The 20,551-nt window shown below is 52.5% G+C and overlaps 10 protein-coding genes across 10 annotated transcripts; 4 read left to right on the top strand and 6 right to left on the bottom strand.

The window, feature by feature from the left end:
- Nucleotides 1–350: 350 nt before the first annotated feature.
- On the bottom strand, nucleotides 351–2,638 carry N7477_006733 (putative exonuclease; the record flags this gene model as incomplete). Its single annotated transcript, XM_056968396.1, has 4 exons — nucleotides 351–1,111; nucleotides 1,161–2,371; nucleotides 2,428–2,575; nucleotides 2,626–2,638. 4 exons carry the CDS (start codon nucleotides 2,636–2,638, stop codon nucleotides 351–353), a joined length of 2,133 nt encoding a protein of 710 aa, XP_056821192.1.
- A 314-nt stretch (nucleotides 2,639–2,952) lies between these two features.
- On the top strand, nucleotides 2,953–3,590 carry N7477_006732 (translation machinery-associated protein 16; the record flags this gene model as incomplete). Its single annotated transcript, XM_056968395.1, has 3 exons — nucleotides 2,953–3,124; nucleotides 3,174–3,258; nucleotides 3,308–3,590. 3 exons carry the CDS (start codon nucleotides 2,953–2,955, stop codon nucleotides 3,588–3,590), a joined length of 540 nt encoding a protein of 179 aa, XP_056821191.1.
- A 285-nt stretch (nucleotides 3,591–3,875) lies between these two features.
- N7477_006731 (MAM33 family protein) lies at nucleotides 3,876–4,950 on the top strand (the record flags this gene model as incomplete). The annotated part of the gene is made up of 4 exons (XM_056968394.1): nucleotides 3,876–4,056; nucleotides 4,155–4,335; nucleotides 4,400–4,869; nucleotides 4,925–4,950. The coding sequence occupies 4 exons, from the start codon at nucleotides 3,876–3,878 to the stop codon at nucleotides 4,948–4,950; spliced, it is 858 nt and encodes a 285-aa protein (XP_056821190.1).
- Nucleotides 4,951–5,501: 551 nt separating this feature from the next.
- Nucleotides 5,502–7,134, bottom strand: N7477_006730 (DNA primase subunit PRI1; the record flags this gene model as incomplete). The annotated part of the gene is made up of 4 exons (XM_056968393.1): nucleotides 5,502–6,279; nucleotides 6,347–6,653; nucleotides 6,691–6,884; nucleotides 6,944–7,134. 4 exons carry the CDS (start codon nucleotides 7,132–7,134, stop codon nucleotides 5,502–5,504), a joined length of 1,470 nt encoding a protein of 489 aa, XP_056821189.1.
- A 1,520-nt stretch (nucleotides 7,135–8,654) lies between these two features.
- Nucleotides 8,655–10,494, top strand: cspA (putative cell surface protein; the record flags this gene model as incomplete). Its single annotated transcript, XM_056968392.1, has 3 exons — nucleotides 8,655–9,123; nucleotides 9,180–9,438; nucleotides 9,561–10,494. The coding sequence occupies 3 exons, from the start codon at nucleotides 8,655–8,657 to the stop codon at nucleotides 10,492–10,494; spliced, it is 1,662 nt and encodes a 553-aa protein (XP_056821188.1).
- Nucleotides 10,495–11,518: 1,024 nt separating this feature from the next.
- Nucleotides 11,519–13,297, bottom strand: N7477_006728 (threonine synthase THR4; the record flags this gene model as incomplete). The annotated part of the gene is made up of 5 exons (XM_056968391.1): nucleotides 11,519–11,702; nucleotides 11,761–12,378; nucleotides 12,432–12,701; nucleotides 12,753–13,141; nucleotides 13,244–13,297. 5 exons carry the CDS (start codon nucleotides 13,295–13,297, stop codon nucleotides 11,519–11,521), a joined length of 1,515 nt encoding a protein of 504 aa, XP_056821187.1.
- Nucleotides 13,298–13,538: 241 nt separating this feature from the next.
- N7477_006727 (NAD(P)-dependent alcohol dehydrogenase) lies at nucleotides 13,539–14,724 on the bottom strand (the record flags this gene model as incomplete). The annotated part of the gene is made up of 3 exons (XM_056968390.1): nucleotides 13,539–13,829; nucleotides 13,888–14,496; nucleotides 14,548–14,724. 3 exons carry the CDS (start codon nucleotides 14,722–14,724, stop codon nucleotides 13,539–13,541), a joined length of 1,077 nt encoding a protein of 358 aa, XP_056821186.1.
- A 685-nt stretch (nucleotides 14,725–15,409) lies between these two features.
- N7477_006726 (putative AP-1 adaptor complex subunit beta) lies at nucleotides 15,410–17,956 on the bottom strand (the record flags this gene model as incomplete). The annotated part of the gene is made up of 6 exons (XM_056968389.1): nucleotides 15,410–15,847; nucleotides 15,896–16,830; nucleotides 16,884–17,521; nucleotides 17,577–17,708; nucleotides 17,786–17,806; nucleotides 17,880–17,956. The coding sequence occupies 6 exons, from the start codon at nucleotides 17,954–17,956 to the stop codon at nucleotides 15,410–15,412; spliced, it is 2,241 nt and encodes a 746-aa protein (XP_056821185.1).
- Nucleotides 17,957–18,292: 336 nt separating this feature from the next.
- On the top strand, nucleotides 18,293–18,566 carry N7477_006725 (DUF5310 domain-containing protein; the record flags this gene model as incomplete). The annotated part of the gene is made up of 3 exons (XM_056968388.1): nucleotides 18,293–18,295; nucleotides 18,351–18,428; nucleotides 18,480–18,566. The coding sequence occupies 3 exons, from the start codon at nucleotides 18,293–18,295 to the stop codon at nucleotides 18,564–18,566; spliced, it is 168 nt and encodes a 55-aa protein (XP_056821184.1).
- A 126-nt stretch (nucleotides 18,567–18,692) lies between these two features.
- N7477_006724 (putative transcriptional regulator) lies at nucleotides 18,693–19,844 on the bottom strand (the record flags this gene model as incomplete). The annotated part of the gene is made up of 2 exons (XM_056968387.1): nucleotides 18,693–19,529; nucleotides 19,590–19,844. 2 exons carry the CDS (start codon nucleotides 19,842–19,844, stop codon nucleotides 18,693–18,695), a joined length of 1,092 nt encoding a protein of 363 aa, XP_056821183.1.
- Nucleotides 19,845–20,551: the final 707 nt, after the last annotated feature.

Genomic DNA, 20,551 nt, shown 5'->3' with positions numbered 1-20,551 from the left:
CCTGGCGCCAAAGCTAACACCGATACAGACTAGCGTTGATCATCATCGCTGCTTAGATTTGGCGCCCCACGCGGGTCGACGCCTCCACCTCCCCCAGCCCCCGGTTCATCGGGCTACGTTCATCTACATTCGTCTGGTACATACCTAGCATCAAACACGGAACCTCGACATTTTGGAACAGCTTGATCGTCGAGTGGATTGTAAACTAAAGGCTACACCCAATTGACAGCTACGGAAAGATATGCCCTTTCCACGCCTAAACTGGTTAAATATAGACCGGAAAAAAAATATGTCCTTTCCAATTGGGTTTGTTCCCAGACGCCTGCACAATCCCGAAAAATGCATAGTACCTAATTCGCCGCAAATGAGAAACGCTTGAGGTCAAGCGGTGTGCGCTGAGACGTGTACGGCTCGTCTTCTTCCTCATCTTCGCTGTCCGGTATGATGTGGTCCTCACTTCCATGGGCAACATGCTTCGGTGCGAAGGGTGATGTTGGTGTGTCTTGCGAACTATCTGCTTCAGTGGATAGAGAGTCGGCTTTTCGAAGCGTGGTGGGAAAATTAATAGTATTCGACCGCGTGAGAGCGGCTTGTCCCATACGCTGCAATGGAGTCATACGCTGCCGTTGAGGGACTTTGCTTGGGATAGCCGTGCGAGGTGTCCAAGGAGAAGACGTTGGCATTAGCCTGCTCCCAGATAGAGTCACAGGAATTCTCGTTTGTGGTGAGCGAAGTGTCGACTTGGGCCGGGAGCCAGAGTTGAACATGTACTTTGACAAGACCGTCGAATTTTGCCGTGCAACAGCATGTTTGAGAGCACAGCCAGACCTGTTCGTTACGGGAGTGGACTCGGTTCGTTCGATCTGACCCTCGGTGGAAGGTCCACTTTGTGCAATCCGGGGATCGGATGGGGCCTCAGCTCCACTCTGTTCAGTCTCCGCTCGGTTCTCCACGCCCTCGCCCTGAGAAGCCGGATCGGGGATACTAGAAAAAATGTCCTCTGCAATTTCATCGGAAAAGACATCAAGTGTCGATTTCCGTTGCTTCTTGGACCGTGAATGTTTCAGGCCACTGGGGCTTGCCTGTTCTGTGTGGGGGGGCAAAGAATCGGCTGCGATTGTCAGGACGAGCTGGGAGCTGGTCGTCCTCGGTCTCCGAACAGAGTCTTTGCCGCTTGGTAGATTGCAAAGTTGAGGCGCGTGCGGCTTTAGCCAGAAAAGAATTGCGCTCAACGCTGCGAATCATAGGGCTGAGACCTTGGTCTGACAATGCGCGAAGTGGAGTAGACCTCACCGTGTTAGAGCGTAAGGGAGCGGAGTTGGCTTGCCAGGAATTGTTCGCGTTCCGCTCCAAAAGGCGCTGCTGGCTTGGCGACGGGGTGAGGCTGTTCGGGTCCAGCTCGGCCAGCGGGGTTCGCTTCGGGGTGAAGAAAGAATTGATGGACTTGCTGGGTTTCAGCTCTGAACCCAGTGTCTGACGACGACTGATTCCCATGGGTAATTTACCTGCAACAACCGGTCTCAACACAATCGGCTCCTTGGTCATCGGATCCAAATCTCCGCATGCCACGCCAGCCGCGATCTCAGCTTCCACATCTCCTCCAATGAAGGGAAGCTCGTCAAGGTTGATACCTTTCTCTGGAACTGTGAGGGTCACGAGCTTCTTGGCGTTGGGACAAAACACACGCTGGTAGAGGAAGGTGAGCTCGGCTTGCTTGAAGTTTGCAAGATAATCAGTGGGAACTTGAAAGTTGCCGTCGAATTGAGCCATGCGCAGCGCCTTCTCAATCGTCCGGTGTTTGCGAATGCTGCGGTAGGCAGTCTTCAGTCCCATCTTGGGGATATTCGCCAAATAATCACAACCGCTCAGAATACACATTTGACGAAAGTTTTCATCACTCCATCCAACGAGGCTAACCTCGCGACATGCAGTAAAATCGGCCCGGTTGATCTCAATGCAATCACCATGTTGATCCAACTTTGACAACAATCTCTTGGCTCCGAACACAAGCAAGTCGGAGTCCTCTGAAATGATTCCGTGGATCAAACCTTGCTGTTCCAAGTACACCATCTGTGCATCAGCCTCGTAAGGCGCCACCACGAACTGTACTTTCATCTGCTTCAATTCCTCAATCAATTGACGGGCCATGTAGGGCGTGACGTCCACAGCCTTCTGAAACTCCTGATAGGCCTCGGGCAATCGTCCCTTCTTTTGTAGTTCCAAACCCAAAACTTTACTCTCCTGACGTCTGCGGTGCCGATCTTGTTCCGTGCCTGCTTTGCTAGGGAGGTTGTCGCCATCGAACACGAGATAGGGTGTGACACCGAAGTACAGGAGCATGCGCACTCGATGAAGGACAAAATCGATATGCCTATAACAAGAATGAGCCTTTGTTCTCACAGCTGAGTTTGGATCATGATCACCTACTTCCTGGTCGGTCTGTCCAGGACCAGGTCAACGGAACAGGCGACCGTACCGCGATGAAGCCAGCCATAGGCATCGACTGCAAGAGTCTGTCCACTGAACTTCTTGATATGACATGGCTTTTGAATGGATTTCAAGAGACCATGAAGTCCTGGACCTGGTTAGTCCGGCCCCCTTTGCTTCCAGCTCAATTCAACATACCTTTGATACCCATGACGGGCACCGTTCAGGGCGGGTCCTCGGGTCCTCGTTTTTACTCGAGAAGCATAAACATTCGGGTCCAAGTTCATTAAAACAATGCCTCACAAAGGTCATGAGGAGAGGATGAAGTAAAAGAGCAAAAGATCACCGAGGAAATACCGCCATCGCTGGGGAATGTTTGTTCACGTTTGTTGCCCTCGACGCGCAGACGCGATTTTGGCAGAATCGGGAAGGCGGTACTCACATTTTCACCGCCGAATTCTGCAGGCCCTTTGAAAATAATTATTGCGCTGCGCTGAAACTCACAGTGACGATAAGCTTACAACCATGCCTCAACGCAATCTCCAGAAGGTGCAGAAGCACATTACGAAGAAGCGTGGGGCCGTTGGCTCCATGCACGAGAACAGTCGCGACGCCCACCGGTTACGTCGTGCTGGTGCCCGTGACGAGCGCTTAATCAAGCATGGGCAAAATGTTGACAAAGGCCGTCGGCCTTACCGTAAGCAGTTTTCTCGATATTGGGTTGCACCTTTATTGACTTATTTTAGTCGACCGAATCTGGTACTTCTACGAAGCTGCTCAATCGCTTGAAAATCCCCTCTCTGATACCGAATTGTCCGAGATGGTCATCAAGTATGTGGGATTCCGCATCCCACTTGAAACCATGGCTAACACAACGCAGGTACATCAATCGTGACGAGGAAGAGCTCACACAGCTTCAGCAAGAGCGACGCAAGGGCCGGCCGCCGATCCGACGTGAGGAAGCCTTGACCCAGCGGGTCGAGACCGAGCAGAAGGAATTCAAGACTGGGTTCTGGATGCCGGACATGAGTGATCTCGATGTTCTCCTTGGTCTTAAGAACTGGAACCGACAGTGGTCGGGTCTGAGCCAGTTGAAGTTCGTTCGCTTGACCCAAGCCGGAGACAAGCAGTCCTCAAGTTTCCCGCCTAAGAGCATCTCATGATTATGGATATCCTTTAGATCTTGCGTTTTCACATTTTCTTCCATTTCTCTCGTCTGACTGGAAGATTGGCGTACCTGGGTGGCATCTATGGGTATACAGAAGTCCTGCAAATAGTTTCAATCCATTCAAATGATGAAGTGCTTTCCGTGTCCTCAATAGAACGTAGAAGGCGGCAGATCCTCCAGGCGGTGCCAAAAAAAGGCCGGGCTTGGCGTGGCATCATCGGAGCTTCTTTTTCTCCTCGGAAGCTTCCCCCATCTCTTCACATTATCATCTCCATCCACAATGTTGTCTCTTCGTGCTTTCACCCGCTCCGTCCCACGCTTCTCGCGCTCAGTCGCCCGTACTTCGCTGCGCCCGGCTGTTCTCTCCAAGCCCGCTTTCGTGCAGCCCTGGAAGCAGGCCACTAAGCCCGCCTACGCTGCCTTTTCCACTTCCAGTGCTTTCCGTGAGCCCGCTGGTGAGGGTATGTAAATGGCATTTATCGCCAAACTATCGTTTTTGATCTCAAAATCGGATTTGGAAGGAAGCCTCGCTGATCATTGAATGCCTTTTTTTTCTCAGGTGACGCGGAGCTTATCGCCAAGCTTGAGGAGGAAGTCAAGCACGAGAAGGCTTCCGGTGTCGAGGATGCGCGTGAGCAGCAGGCCAGCATTGACTACACTCTGCAGAATGGCGAGTGGACCGCCAAGGACGTCGAGGGCGAGCAGGAAGTTGTCCTGACCAAGAAGTTCGGCAACGAGACGTATGTTTTCCCACTTGCAATGCTCTGTCCCTTATGTGATACTGACTTTAAGTTTTCCATCTAGTATCCGCGTAACTTTCACCGTCGCCGACATTAACAACCTTTCCGAGGACCCGATGGACGATCTCCACGACGACGCTCTCGGCGACGAGGGTGAGTTCTCCAGCCAGCAGAACAAGGTTGAGAACGAGGATGAGATCCTGCCCCCTACCTTCCCCGCTCGCGTCAATGTCACCATTGAGAAGCCCGCGAACGGTGCCCTCCTGATCCAGGCCGTCATCCAGGACGGTGACCTGCAAATCGAGGAGATCTCCCATTTCGCCAACGCGGAGGTCGCCAACGCCAGCACCGCCGAGAAGGACTGGGCCCGCCAGAGCCTCTACGCCGGTCCTCCCGCCGAGAACCTCGACCCTGAGCTGCTCGCTTTCTGGGGCCGTTACCTCGAGGAGCGTGGTCTTAACCTCGAGTTCCAGAACATGGTCACCGACTACATTGCTTTCAAGGAGCAGAAGGAGTACGTCCGGTGGTTGGACAGTAAGTTTCTATCTCTCGTGGACATCGCTGGTCTATCGCTAATATTATGTTCCAGACGTCCGCAAGTTCATTTCTGCTTAAGTGATGATTTCGATCTCTACCCCTTAAATCAACCGTCCTAGGAATCGCCATGAACAGGAACATTCATGGTTGATATTCCCCACCTTTCACCTCTCTCTTTCCTTGTGTTGTAATACTCCAAGCCAATCGGTTGAGAATGGTGTTCCCATCTAAATCAAATATGTACCAATATCTTAAAATATACAAACAGACTTTGCTCTAAATCATTTCCTTCCCCCCTATTACACAATGGCTACCGCAAACCTCTTCCTTGGACTCTTTCTGGAGCTAAAATTGGAAGATGTGCAACAGACTTCGAGATGTCGATCATTGAACTGAACAGTAGGTTTCCACCAAATAATACATTTTTACGAATTTCGATGTCATATCAGGATTAGGAATTGATTCACTGAACCTGAGTTTTCCAGGGTCAAACTCAGAGCATTATGGTACAGATGTAGGCTCATGAACACCAAAGAGAACGCTCGGATGAAACATACCTGAGACACCAGGAAGATATGGAAATGAAAATGCATAAGGTCGTAAGTCAACAAAACCGACTCTGAAAGAGATCAAAATTCCATCGGATCAGCCTTCACAGCCGGCCCGGTCTCTTCACGTTCCCGCTTAGCCACCCGCTCTTCCTTGAGCAAACCAGCAATGAAAGAACGGAAGTGATCGACGTATGGCTTCAAACGGGTCTTTTCGTAATCCTGCAGCTTGCGAGTACTCTTGGCATCTGAGTTCATCGCGCTTCCCTCCACATCGGGCATCTCGACCTCCTGTGTGCCAGGAGGATGTTTCGCGTCATAAGCATCAATCTCCGCGAGAAGTTCTATCACGGTAGGCACGGCAAGAGGGTCGAACTCGTCGGCCTTTTTGGGGTCGATGGGTACACAGACTCGGCCAGTGCCCGGGTGAATAACAAAGGGACTTTTTAACAAGTGAATCATTTTCTTGCTGACCTCGGCATCCAGGCGGGGGTAGGTATACTCGAGAACAATGTCTTGCTTCGCGTCTCGGAGAGTTGCGGGCTTCAGAGTACTACTCTTTCCAGTCTTGGCCAAGGCATCGATATCTGCCCACTTGCTAGTACTGGGGCGGTCTGGGGATGATTCCCATTTCTTCCGTAAAGCCTCGTTCAGAGACTTGTCTGGGAGTAATGAGAGGAGTCGTTCGACTTGCTCAGTACTGGCAAAAGTATTTTGGTCGATCAAGGTAGTCTGAGCGAAATGGTTCTTGAGTTGGTCGAGGCTCCGCGTAACATGTGGGTGGAGCGGCCGCTTCAGGTTCACCTTTTTTCCGCTTGACGAGCCTCCGCGGAGAATTTCGAGGTATCCCGCGATCGCCCTGCGGCGATCATCAGGCAAGTTTCGCGCACGCGGGTCACAAACCCAGGCGTGAGCGCCACGTCGACCGGAGATACACCCAAAGAATATGTTCGAATCCGAAGTCTTCACGTAGTGAGGTATCAATGATCTTGATTGCCATTGTGACAAACGCCCAACATTTATGGCAAATGTTCGCCTTCTGACAGCATGTTCGAATGTCGTCGTAGTCCGTCATATCGATATCGAAGACCAGTTCTTTGGACACTGGCTTCATCTGGCCGCCTCGGAGTGTTTTGCGGTCCCGGGGATTTGTGCTGTATACCGGGCCGATTTCGAAACGAGATGGATTCATCTTAAGAATATCCTTTCGAAAACTATGGAGAAGTGAATCAGCTCACGAATGTGTTAGTGATTTGGCGCGAAGTCTCACAGGTCTGCGGTGGGTAGGATTGGTATCGGAGGTACGCGTCGTTCTGGAGAGTTAGAGCAAACTCTCGGTTGCCAAAGTCTCGGGTAGGCACAATCCCATGATTCAGCCACTGGAAGAGATATCGGAACGGGAAAAGACGTTGGTAGAACATGAGCATCACATCGGTGTCAACACCAATCGGCGCAGGCGCAGGCCTATCACCATTCTTCAAGTCAGCTAATTTCTGATTCAGAGAGAGCGTGAGTGGACTCACTCTAATGGCGTCGGAGCCGGAGAAGACTGCATCTTCACATCCTGCGCACTGGAAGCCGGGAACTCATCGTCGTCTCCGTCAAACATATCCTCCAATTTGACACCTCCGGCCGGGGCAGGCGCTACGGGGGCATCTGCCGTTTCCTCGTCCTTTCGTTCTGGAGAGCCGACAGGTGATAACGAGTGCGGCATGTTGTGTGATTGTTCTCAACGGACTTATGATGTGATGAAGAACCCGTCTCGACCCAACATGAAGCCGCGTCGCGTTAACGCGACGCGTCTGAGCCCTAGTCACGTGATTGCAATCAATGATGCCGGAAACGGACAGTTCAGTCAAGTTCAGCCATTTTCCATCCAACACGGACCTCAAGGCTGTCCACTTGGACCTGTCTGAGTCTACTAGCTACCCTTGCCGTTTGCGGTCGGGAAATCTCTGCGGTGTCGCCCACTTATGGCAGAGCCCTGGATGACCGCAAGACTTGGCCCAGTGGCCAAACTTGTGTACAGCTAAGGTACAAGGTCCACTCGACTGTTTTTCACTCTCCTTGCCCGGCTTTGGTATATGCTAGAAGGCTCAATTGCCCCATTTGTGCAAACCCACTCTCATCGCTGTGGACTCGGCTTCAAATCCGGTCGAATGTCACGATCACGTCGTCATGGACCTGCAACCTGTTGAACATTTATGGCTGCTGTGAGATCAATTCTCATCCACCAATTTGACAGATCCTTTCCTAGATGAGATTTTGCTAGCCTTGAACTTGATTGACTGTCCATCTCACATTCCGTGCTATTTGCAACAGCCAATTAGAAAGACCTGTCTGCAAGCAATGGAGGTGACGTACATTCCTGGGCCGCCGAGGAAACGCTTCGATTAGCAGCAAAGGCCTTGCGGCTGTTTATGGTCATCATGGCTGTCACTTTGTCTCATGGCGTGAGCTCTCACGGATTTCAGCACGAGTTGAGAGATCGCCGGGATTGGCGAACAATAGATGTCCCGCAATTTTTCGGCCGCTTCCCATCACCCCGGCCTCTGACCAGTGCGTGTGGCCATTATTCCGGATTCGTCCTGATTAAACCACCGCATCCAATCTGCTCTTGTCAATGCTTTTGTTCCAACTTGACTCTACCCGGCGGATCTGTCCAACGTATGCCATATCTCAAGGTCTCTTGATTCCGAAAAAAAAAAAGAGACAAAAGGCTCATTAACATGGGATCTAATTGACATTCCTAATCAACATGGCGCTTGTCTACTCTACATACCTAACTCACGGCCTTGGCAGATCCATGATCTCTGATCGAAAAGCTTTCTGTCCGATGCCCTTCCGCATTAGGACACCCTGTGGAGCTCTGGGGTATTTTCTCCTAAGATGATACTGCAGGATGTCACGTTTGCATCTTATACCACCATATGGACGTATCATTGCCCACTCTTTCTATCCTATAGCCGTCCAATGGTGCCTCTGCTTTCCAGGAAACACCTGTTGCAGTTCCTGCTTTCAGCCAAAAGACACCTAGATGTGGACCAGGGCAGCCTTTGCGATCCTAGTTCACAACTATGGCAGCCATCTCCGTCATGACTTTCGAGTCTCGTCGAAGAGGGCATATAAGTCGTCACCTCGCTGCTCGATTCCACATCTATCTCTTTCATCCTTCACCTTCACTCGTTTTTGATCTGTCCAAGTCTTTCAGGAAAATCTTTCCAATCTTTCGAAATGATCCGCAACGTTGCTCTTTTGGCTCTTGCTGCCAGCCCGGCCTTTGCCGGTGTTGCTCAGCCGTCTCCCCACAAGGAGGTTGAGGGTTGGAGCTCGGAGTGGCAGCGTCCCTCTGAGGCTCACTCCTCCTGGTCGACCACCCCGGGCACCACCAGCACCGCCACGACCCCTACCTACACCAAGCCTCACTCGAGCACCACCACCCCGTGCACCACTAGCACCACGACTAGGCCTTACCACACCACCACCACCACCCCGGTCACTACCACCAGCACCAAGACTAGGCCTTACCACACCACCACCACCACCCCGGTCACTACCACCAGCACCAAGACTAGGCCTTACCACACCACCACCACCCCGGTCACTACCACCACCCCGGTCACCACCACCACCCCGGTGAAGTCTACCACCACTACTCAGCACACCACTAAGACTATCACCGTTGTGACCACCACCTGCCCTGGTAAGATTTGATATCTACGGTCTTATGCAACACTTCCAGCTAACATCCATATGAAGTCACCTCCAAGGTTGTCACCTCTGGCACCAAGGTCATCACTATTCCCGTGACTGAGACCAACACCATTACTCTCACCTCGACCATTGTCTGTGAGGAGTGCGAGAAGTCCATGACCTTCCACGCTGCTACTCAGCCCCCTACCACGGCTCCTTCCTCCACCGTTGTGAAGTCCACCTCCGTTGTGGTTCCTCCGGTTGTGTCCACCTCCGTCGTGGTTCCTCCGGTTGTGTCGACCTCCGTCGTGGTTCCTCCCGCTGAGTCCACCTCCGTCGTGGTTCCTCCCCGCTGAGTCCACCTCCGTTGTGGTTCCTCCCGCTGAGTCCACCTCCATTGTGGTTCCTCCCGCTGAGTCCACTTCCGTTGTGGTTCCCCCTGCCGAGTCCACCTCCGTTGTGGTTCCCCCCGGCTGAAGTCACCTCCGCTGTGGTGATCCCCGGTGGTTCCACCTCCGTTGTTGTGATCCCCGCTGTTTCCACCCCGGCTGTGGTCCCTGCTGCCTCTGTGGCTCCTGCTGCCTCCGTGCCCGCTGTTGCTCCCGTGGCCCCTGCTGCCTCCGTGGCTCCTGCTGTCTCCGAGGCTCCTGCTGCCTCCGTGCCCGCTGTTGCTCCCGTGGCCCCTGCTGCCTCCGTGGCTCCTGCTGCCTCCGTGGCCCCCGCTGCCTCCGTGCCCGCTGTTGCTCCCGTGGCTCCTGCTGCCTCCGTGGCTCCTGCTGCCTCCGAGGCTCCTGCTGCCTCCGAGGCTCCTGCTGCCTCCGTGCCCGCTGTTGCTCCCGTGGCCCCTGCTGCCTCCGAGGCTCCTGCTGCCTCCGAGGCTCCTGCTGCTTCCGTGGCTCCTGCTGCTTCCGTGGCTCCCGCTGCCTCCGTGCCCGCTGTTGCTCCCGTGGCCCCTGCTGCCTCCGTGGCCCCTGCTGCCTCCGAGGCCCCTGCTGCCTCCGAGGCTCCTGCTGCCTCCGAGGCTCCTGCTGCTCCCGTGGCTCCTGCTGCTTCCGTGGCTCCCGCTGCCTCTGAGGCTCCTGCTGCTTCCGTGGCTCCCGCTGCCTCCGTGCCCGCTGTTGCTCAGTCTTCCACCCCTGCCCGGCCCGCTGAGTCCTCCGCTCCCGTTGAGTCCTCTGCTCCCGTTGAGTCCTCTGCTCCCGTCGAGTCTTCTGCTCCCGTGGAGTCCTCTTCTCCCGTTGAGTCCTCTGCTCCCGTTGAGTCCTCTGCTCCCGTTGAGTCTCAGACCGCTATCGCTCATCCCTTCACCGGTGCTGCCTCGGCTGTCAAGCCCGCTGCTGGCCTCCTGGCTGGTATTGTCGGCCTCATGGCTCTCCTGTAAATCAGGTAGCCACTGAGTTAGCTGCCTCCCCTTTGGCGCGTTAAAAAATCCGTACCTGTTTCCACCCAATCTCCCGCTCTTCGTGGTGGGGACTGGAGATTGGAGTGGTTCAGAATCATTGCTTTTTTGTTTTTTCCTGGCTGTTGTGCGCGATAAAGGCCCGCTTGGTCTTCCTCTGCCTTGACAGGACCAGCGGAGATGAAGTTGCTTGGTCATTTCGAGATTTTGTTTGTTTTCCACTTCGAGTCAGACTTAATATTCTAATGGTAATACATTTTGCTTGGTTTTGTTTTTACTCTCCTACTCAAGTTACAAAGGCAAATGTCCATGACTACTTTGCCAGTTTCGACCTTAGATCCTCCTGCCAGTAAATTGTATCTTGCTTCGGGACTTCGTGAAAATTCGAAAAGCGAGCATCAGGACATATTCGCCGTTTGCGGTAATCTTGCTATTTTAAATTTCTTCAAGGTTTTGAGAATTTGCAAGGTACCATGTCCAGGTAGCATTCGCGTGCAACCTTCCCCTCGGGGTATGTTTCTGTTTATTGATTTGGAAGAGTAGAGGTCATAGTCTTTGCCAAAGGCTTTTTTCATTTTTTTTTTTGGTTTGATTCATGACACCCACATGTGAAATATCTCTCAATGCGGGACACTGGCTGACATGAAGTCTCGATGCGAGAGCTAAGAGTACCACGACGGGCTCAATGGAGTACCCTGCGCTGGTACAACTGGTGTATCTTAGGATATTGGCCAAGCTAAGAGCCTTCGAGCCTAAGTAGCACAGCGGAGAGATTGACTGTAGAGGTCTTGTTTTTTACGGCTGCTCACATGTGTATGTGAAACACTCGTCAAGGATAGCACTAAATAAAAAACGATCGAAGAGTATTTTCAGTCATAAGTGCTCAACTCGGTCTGTACATTAGTTTCAAGGTTGACACACAATGCCAATAGGAAAGTCCAAGCACAAATGCAGACGAATCAAAGCGATATTCTATGCAATAACATCAAAGATGTATGGGATGAATTTAGTGTAAACCCTGCAGCTCTTTCTCAACCTCGGCCTTAACAATTTCCTTAACACCCTCCCAGCCCGCGCCGGCCGGAACGGCAATAACGCGACGCTCACGCTGCTCAAGACCAATGAATTCCTCTGGCAGGATGGTAGTGAAGTCATAGCCCTTCTCAGCGCGCAGAGCAAGGTCGACGGCGCTGGCGAATTTGGCCGGGTGTGCGGTAGACAGGGAGATGTGGCTGACACCAGGGTTACGCTGGATAGAGCGGCGAGAAGTCGCGATGCCGACAGCAGTGTGAGGATCGAGGACATAGCCATTGCAAGAAAGAGTATATGTCTCGAATAGTAGAGATAGTCTCATCGTTGCTGACGCGCTCACTCTCGAAGTCGGCCTTGGCACCGTCGAGAACAGCGGCGGGGACCTGGAAGCCGCCTTGGGACTTGAGCTCGTTCAACCACTTACTGACACTCTCACAGGCGTGCTGGCGGCGTTCGGAGTCGGTGTTGCCGTTGGCGCTGCGGAAGGCGAGGAACCAGAGGAGACGTTCGAAGTTACTGCTGACGAGAATGTCCATGGCGGGGCTGTGGGTTTCCTTGACGCCGTCGGTGGAGGCGTCGAGAGCCTTCTTGGTGTAGTGGCCGCCGCTGCGGAAGAAGCGGTCGAGAATGTCGTTCTCATTGGTGGCGATGACGAGCTTGTCGGCGGGGAGACCCATCTGCTTGGAGAACCAGCCAGCGAGGATATCGCCGAAGTTACCAGAGGGGACGACGACGCGGACCTTGGAGCCCTGCACGAAAGACGAGGACTTGGTCAAGGAGAAATAGGAGTAGAAGTAGTATGTCATCTGCGCCAGGATACGGGCCCAGTTGATGCTATTAAGATATGAGTATCGAGTCAACTGACTCATTGGACATCATCGACCTACCTGTTGATGGCACCGATATTGTGGGTGGAGTTCAAGTCCTTATCAGCGAAGAGAGCCTTGACGATATCCTGGCAGTCATCAAACGATCCCTCCACGGTGAGGTTGTGTACATTTGCATCCAACACGGTGGTCATCTGAGCTTCCTGTATGCTTGAAACTCTGCCATTGGGGAATGTGATGAAGACAGATACGTCTTTCTTTCCACGCAATCCATAGATAGCAGCGGAACCGGTATCACCAGACGTGGCGCCAACAATGGTGAGGTGATGACTGTGAGATGGGTTAGATCGCTGTGAATTGATCAAGATGAGTGACACTTACCGATCCTTGCCGGTCTTGCCCTGGTTCTTGCGAACAAGGAAATACTCAAAGAGGTTTCCCAGGAACTGAAGCGCAACATCCTTGAATGCAAAGGTAGGGCCGTGGAAAAGTTCAAGCAAGTAGAGGCCCTGCTTGGAGTCGAGATCGAACAATGGGGTGCGCTCAGGGTGGCGGAAAGTAGCATATGACCGCTTGATGATGTCCTTGAGATCGTCGGCGGGGATCTCATCCTGAGAAATATACAGGCTCATGATCTCGAAGGCGAGGTCCTCGAAACTCAAGTTGCGCCACTCGGCTTCCCACGAGGCGGGCAGCGTTGGGATTTCTTCGGGGACGAACAAGCCGCCATCACTGGCAAGACCCTTGAGGACGACATCTTCGAACGAGAGCTGTGTGGTAAAGCCGTATTAGCCATGTTCGAATCTGTTAGGTATATCGCATAAGCGCAAAGAGTCATATGCGTGAGCCACCCCACTATTTTTTCTACTCACCCCGTACTCAGCACCTCGTGTGCTTAGGTATTGTTGCGACAAAGTAGGAGCCATATTTTCGAGGTCAAAAACAGATCCAATTGACCAAAGGAGAACCAAGAACGACGTGAGACTGGAGAAAGGGAAAGAAGTGAATCATCTGGCGGGGAGAGTGCCTCGACTCCGATCTGGGATTCCGAATTGGGTCTAGTGCCTCCGACAGCGGCGTCACGTGCGGATCTCTATATCTTTGATTTGCGTCTCTCATTTCTCGTGTCTATGTGTCTATCTTTTTATGTACTCCAATGTTCTAAATTTACTCATTCACCAGCACGTAGCGGTAGCGCGCATTGCCCTCCTCCATGTCCACAATCGCCTTGTTGGCGTCCTTCATGGGGATCTCCTCAATCCACGGCTTCACGTTCTTCTGAGCCACCAAGTCGAACATCTGACGAATCTCGTCCGGGCTGCCAACCAGCGAGCTCTCGAGCTTGATACGGCGCATAAGATTTCGGACGGGCGCAAAGAGACCACCGTCCTCGGGAAGACCGACCTGAACAAAAGTGCCACCGGTGCGGATAAGTCCTAGGTAGTCGGTGAACGGCATCTATGGCATGTCAGCACTTTAATTCACCCATCGCTCGACTACACCAGGAGCCTCTTACCTTAGTAGACGAAACAGTGCAGACAATCAGATCCAAAGACCGAGCGTGCTTAGTCGCCCAGTCAGGCTCGTCATCTGTCGCAATGTAAAGATCCGCGCCCATCTTCAGACAATCCTCGGCCTTGCCAGACTTGCGCGAAATAGCAACCACCTTGTCGGCGCCCATGGCCTTCGCAAAGAGCACACCGAAGTGTCCAAGACCGCCAACGCCAATGATACCAACTCGCTTGCCAGGACCACAGTTGTTGTGCTTCAGCGGGCTGTACAGAGTCACACCACCGCACAACATGGGCGCAGCCGCGGCCGAGGAAATAGCATCGGGGATCTTGACAGCAAAGTGGCCAGGGACACGGTTGTAAGTGGCATAGCCACCGTACGACTTGTCGCCGTTCCAGTGAGTGGCATTGTACGTGCCGATAACCCGCTTGCAGCAGTACTGCTCCAAGCCCATCGCGCACTCTTCACAGTCACCAAAGCGGCCCTGGCAGGAGTCGCTCTGCGCACCAACACCAACACGGTCTCCAAGCTTGATGTTGGTGACCTTGGAACCCACGCGCACGGCGGTTCCCACAAGCTCGTGGCCGACGCAGCAGGGGTAGGTAGTCGGACGCTTTTGAAGAAATCAGCATACAGACACCGACAGGAAAGACATCATACTTACCCATCCACTGCGGAGGGTGTGCAGGTCCGAACCACAGATGCCACAGTGCGAGATCTTGATGTCAATGTCGGTCTCCTCCCACGCCTTGGGCTCAAATTCCTGCCAGACCATGTTGCCCTCGGCGGCGCTGGAGTCGAGGCCCATCCAGCCCTCAAACTTGTAGTCAGTCTGTGCCATTGTGTATATGGTTCTGTGTCTTGAGGTTGGAGATGTTGAGAGTCCCCTATCCTGGGGCCACCGGCCCATTTATACTCGCCCCTCACCAGCGGGCCCATCTCCACCCACAATTGTATGGGACGTCAGTGGAATTTTCGATTCGAAATTGGTAAGCACGGGTCCCGCCGAGATAACTCCGCTGGTCATGAATCGCATCAGAGTTGCCAATGGCTCGGGAAATAGGTTCTTTACAATTTGATTCTGATACGTAGTGCGCGAATGAAATGTGCTTGATAATCGCGCGTTCCAATCGGCTGGCCGTAATGGCTCTATACAGCCCGCATCCTCGGATCACTCCAATCTTCGCCACGTTCGGTGGAGTTCTATGGAATCCTGCCCCTCTATCTCTTTATCCGTTTATCCTTGATCGGGATTATCTCTTGTTATCTCCCTTGGCTCCGGGAGTGGCTGATATGCATCATGTACGCCACGCCGGTTGCATACGTGGGCTTAGTTGACAGGGGTATTTACAAACGACAGATTCTTCAGTGAAAAATTGTACATGAGCCTTTTTGGAGTCCGACGTAGGAATGCAAATAAAGGGGGAAAATTAAACACGTAGTAGCAACCATTCTATCTCGTTCTGTTCAAATCCTCGCTTGCGGAACACCAGGATATGAGGAATACAACCAGCTATACCCTAAATCTAGAGCAGGTCCATGATATCCTGGTGAGACTTCTTACCCTGACTGTCCGCCGCGGGTGCATTGCCGGACAGATCGAGACCAGAGAACCCATTCATAAGATCACCGGCAGCGCCGCTGCCGTTCGCATTGCTGGATGATGGCTGTCCAGGTCCAGAGTCACCGAATACACCGAGCAAATCGTCCAAGTTGTTGCTTGACTGAGGTGCCGGAGCACCGACAGCGGGGGACTGCATTCGAACCGGGGTGCCGGCTAGACCCTCGAGGCCAGACATGCCTCCGGATGCCTCCGGGTGTGCAGATGCCGGGGCACCACCGTCGAAATCAATGTCCAGCAAGTTCTCGACGTTGTTTTGCGCCGGCGCAGAGGGGTGTCGCCGCTGACTGCTGCGGCCGCCGCAGCAGCCAGAGGATTCTCGCGTGCGTTTTGAATTTGCTCCCTATCAGACAATATTAGTTTAGACACGAAATTTTAAGGAATCTGAAACATACTCGATGGCCGCCCGTTGAACAGCATCGGCACCAAAGCGGCCGTGTCCAACAAATTGCTCCGGGGGCTTGTGGTACACGGAAGAAAGAGTAGACAGTTCCTGGAGCAGCTGATCCAAGAGAGCTGGCGGTAATGAGGAGATAGTAGTGACGATAGGAGGCTTGTCCGACAGGACAATGTTCTTGGTGGCGTTCGAATCGCTGGTGTTGGACAGCAAGCGCCAGTAGATGTACGCACGATCACGGACATCCGGGTTGTCGTTCTCGGCAGTGGCAGCCTGGAGGACACGCTGGACGAGACCCTGGGCCTTCTCAGGCCGCTTGAGGAAGAGCTTGACCACGGCAGTGAGGATCTGCAGTTGAGTCTGGGAGAACTCCTCGTTAAATCCATCGACGAAGCCACCGAGGATATCGCCAGCGTTGCTGATCTTCTCGGCATACTGACCCACAATCCAAATCAGGGCTGCTCTCGCGTTAGGCTCATCCAGCTCGTCGATGCATTGGCACAGGGTAGGGATGATGCCCTCGTAGCCAGGGTACTTTCGGAAGATATCCTTGATAACCACGATAGCCTCCTGAACGACATAGTTTACCTTGGTGTTGATCAAGTCTAACAGAGTGTTCACGCACTTTTCGCTGGCGCTCTCGATCTTGATCGCAACTTGGCCAATAGCCTTCACAGCACGGCGGACAAAGTCCATGTCAACTTCAAGGGCATATTCCTTCAACTCAGCCAAGAGCTGGTCAACGTTGCGGTCGTTGGCTATCCGCACCATAATCTCCAATTTCTGGAACTTGACGTATGGGGGGTCGTTGTATTTGCAGAAGAAGACACGAAGTTCGTTATTGAGAATATCGGGCTGCTTCTGCAGCAGAAGATCGATATTCCTCAAAGCCACATACTGCACCTCGGGGGCCGAAGAAACCAAAGTCACTGTTATCAATTAATGAAATTCTTCTTTATCAGTCATTGCACTTGCGACTTACCAAGGGGAGGGGCCATCTTCTTCAGATAGGCCTTCGCCAGCTCCGGGCCGACAAATTTCATGTGCAAGAAGACAGCCTTGACTGCCGCAAGAACAACACTCGGGTTTGCATGTTGAAATTGGGGGGCAACACGCTCGCAGATATGCTCCGACTCCTTCACATCCGATGTCCGGTATTCTGCCAGGGTCGAGAGAATAGTTACTCGCCCCCACTCCGTGCACTCGTTTAACGCCATGAGCATCTTCCGTAGCGTATTAGGAGTCACTTGCAACGCCTGTGTCTCGGGGGCCGTGTGGGAGATCTCAGAAAGCGCAGTGACCGAGTTGGCCACCACCATCGGATTAGGATCACCAGTCATCTCCTGCAACATCTCCAAGAAACCATTCTCAAGACACATAGCTGGGTTCAAATCGAAAAGCTTTGCGACACAGATGGCAGCGGTCTTGCGAACATACGGCGATTCGTCGCGGAGGGTCTTGCGAAGCGGCTCTTCCATGTAATCCACCATCTTCTCCACGCGAATGCAGCCCATCGTCCGGATGGCGAGGGCGCGAATCAAGGGATTCGGGTCTTCCGAGTCTTGTACGAAGGTATTGACGGCGAGAATGCAAAGGTCCGGGTGCGATTTGGCGTAATTCCTGGAAGAAGGTTCCCATGAGCATGCGCCCTCTCCCGATAAGAGGGGATACTCACATGAGGTAGAGGTAAACTAGTTTCTTCTGCTCCAGATCGCCAGTTGCGATGTTCTTAAGCACATCTGGGAAGAGAGCAGAGACATCCTTGCCCAGGGTCATGGCCATGATTGTCTTCTGGATGGACTCCTTCCTGTTGGGTTTTCAGTCACATCGTTCTCATCTCCTTATACCATCAACTTCAACTGTAGCTTCGCAGGACCGACGTACCGTTCGTAGGCGTACTGGGAGCTATTTTAATCGTCAGCATTATTGTTCTTTTGTCATGGCCTAATGGCCACATCACTGGAGGGGGAAGCCATACACAAGGCCAGCTCGCAATTCAAACGTCTCTCCCTTCCGGGGCACCGCGAAGGCGCCTCGGATCTTGTTCATCGCCATGCTCAGACAAAAGAAGCTTCAGCAGCGACAAGGTCGTGCCTCCGCCAATGACAATTGGGGAAGTGAAAAGTCGTTGGGGAGCTGCGGGGAATCGGGCTGTCACGGTCGCGCGACGTAGGTGGTAGGTAGCGATCGAAGACGGCAGATTTAAACCATGTTCTTTTTTGTGGGTACAAAGAGAGAAAGGAAGGCGAATGTGTGGGGTGACAATGCAGAGGAAGAGAAAGGGTGTTTGGGCCAAAAGTTGTCCACAAATGGCGGGCTCTGGACCTTCCCGCTTTACCTCCCTACTCCGTCACTGCCTCCGCTCTTAGACTTCTCACACTACTTGTCATCATGGTAATTTCTACCCGTTACGTTATCTGTGACATCGTCAAGGCTAATACTTCCGCAGGCTAATCTCCCTAACCTGCGACGCCTCTTCGTCGAGGCTCGGACGGAGGTTGAGGAGAACGAGTACTCCCGCACGGCTGTACGACACCCCCAAGTTCCCGTTCATGGGATATACTAACTTTGACGACAGTTCTACAATCTGGTACTCTTTATTTCGTCCGTCGCTGTCTTCAGCTTGGCCGCCCAACGCATGAGCGGGACTAAATCCGTCAAATGATTGAATCTACGGCCTATATACCCAGACAACGTACAACCAGTTGACAGATATCCCGAATTATGGATGTCATAACATGGTTGGACCCCTTGATCATCGCCGGCTGTACTGCTCGACAATTGGTTCACATTAATCACTTTCTTCATCCTCATCCTCCAGAAATGCGAGCGCCTGTCGGCCTCGCGCAGCAGCCCGACGCGGCGGAGGTTCATCGCTACCTTGCTCTCCGCCAGTGCCCCATTGCTTTGCCCCCTGCTGGATCATTTCCAGATCTGCCTTGAGCTCCCTTTCATCGCGGATCGCTTTGGCCTTTTCCAAAGAATACCGACCCTTCATTCCTGCGTCCTCGAGCATTTGTTTCAAATGCTTGATCTTCGCCTTCGGAGTCTCATACGGCTGAAGCTCTCGCCACCACATTTTCCGTATCCCGCACTTGACAAGCCAGCCTTGTAATCTCTTGATCTCTTCCTGGTCTGGGTCAACTTCCAGCTCTTTACCTTTGGGTTTAGGCATGCCCTTCTTTTTCTCTTTCTTTCCGGCGGTGTCGGTGCTCTTTGACCTCTTGCGCGCAGGCTTAGGCTCCTCGTCCAGGACCACAGACATCTCACTTTCGGAATCATCAATCGCAGCTTCCACAGTCGGTTTGGCAGTGTCGGGGTTTTCATCGGGGACATCTGAAGCTTCGGGCGATTCTTCTTTCCTGGGTTTCGGCTTGGTATCCTTCTTCATGGGCACCTTTCGCTTCTGTGGCTTTGCCACCTCTTCCTCACTTTCATCATCTATTTTGTCAGATACCTCATCCTCGGAATTCTTCGAAATGGGAGTCTGTGTCTTCTGGCGCTTCCTCGGCTTAGGAGCATTCTCGGCTTTTGCTCGCTTAGCGGCCTTCTGAGGCGAGGGTGGAGGCGAAGGCGATTTCTCGACAGGCTGCGATTCTTTCTCTTTCGATCCATTGTCTTGATTCTCCTATATATCCAAGACTGCAAGTCAGAATTGTTCTATTGGCATGTCTTAGATGAACCTTACCACTTCCTCCTTGATTATCTGGTCACTCCTCGTTTTCCAATCATCTGTAGTCTTGAAGAAACCCTCTGTAAGACCCAATTTCTTTTCAGCGGCGAGGCGCACGCGCTTCACGGTCAGGTTCTCCATGTTCCCCGACGCGTAGATCCTGGCAACTTCATCGCGCAGCCCTTTCTCCAGAGCCTCGTCGGATAGAAGTCGAGCGAGAGAGTTATCGGATTCAGACTCCGAATCGGAGAGCTTATACTGTGGCGCCATGTCTATTATTGGCGTCTCGGCCGGCGCGTGCTCATTCACAGCGCGCGTGTATTTGCGTGTTTGCGTGTATTGCGACGCGACTTGAGGTATGTTCCGCGATTAAATAGCCTGTGGATCTTGTCAGGGATTGAATGCAAGTATACAGCTTTGGGCGCACTTGGTCGCGTATCTGTTGAGGTGGGAGTGGTGAACCTTCGAAGGAAGGCTGACAAAGACCGCGATCTGCCCGTTTGTTTGACAGCTTCGATTAATACAAAGCCAATCGAGCTAGGGACAGCTCCTGATAATGTAAATGGATTAATCAATCCTTATTGTTCAATACAAATGTTCAAGTTTTCCCTAGTTCGTGGGTAATTGGAAAAAAAAAAATATATATATATATATATATATATATATGCTTCCTCAGCCATCAGAATATACTTGTGTGTTCTACGGCGGAGTATGGAATTGGTAGAACGCTATTTTCAATGAGGGAGAAATTCCCACTCATTCCTTGTTCCCAGTACACGGATCCCGACGAAATACAAATCAGTTACCAATGAAGAGCGCTCGAACAGGTTGTACTCCGGTATTCCCCATTTACTCGATTCTCATGCACTGATGCAGATGCAAACATACGCATATACCTGCAGCTTAGTGCAGGGAGTCACAAATATCGTGATGACATACTCAAATGACTGGCATTGGCTTGGACAGGGCTAGCGAGA

The sequence above is a fragment of the Penicillium maclennaniae genome, assembly GCF_028827695.1.
Source record: "Penicillium maclennaniae strain IBT 15551 chromosome Unknown utg000006l:1.0-2513246.0:1.0-2515036.0, whole genome shotgun sequence".
Lineage (NCBI taxonomy): Eukaryota > Fungi > Ascomycota > Eurotiomycetes > Eurotiales > Aspergillaceae > Penicillium > Penicillium maclennaniae.
The sequence above is the reverse complement of the archived record's forward strand: the minus strand, read 5'-3'. Positions and strand labels throughout refer to the sequence as shown.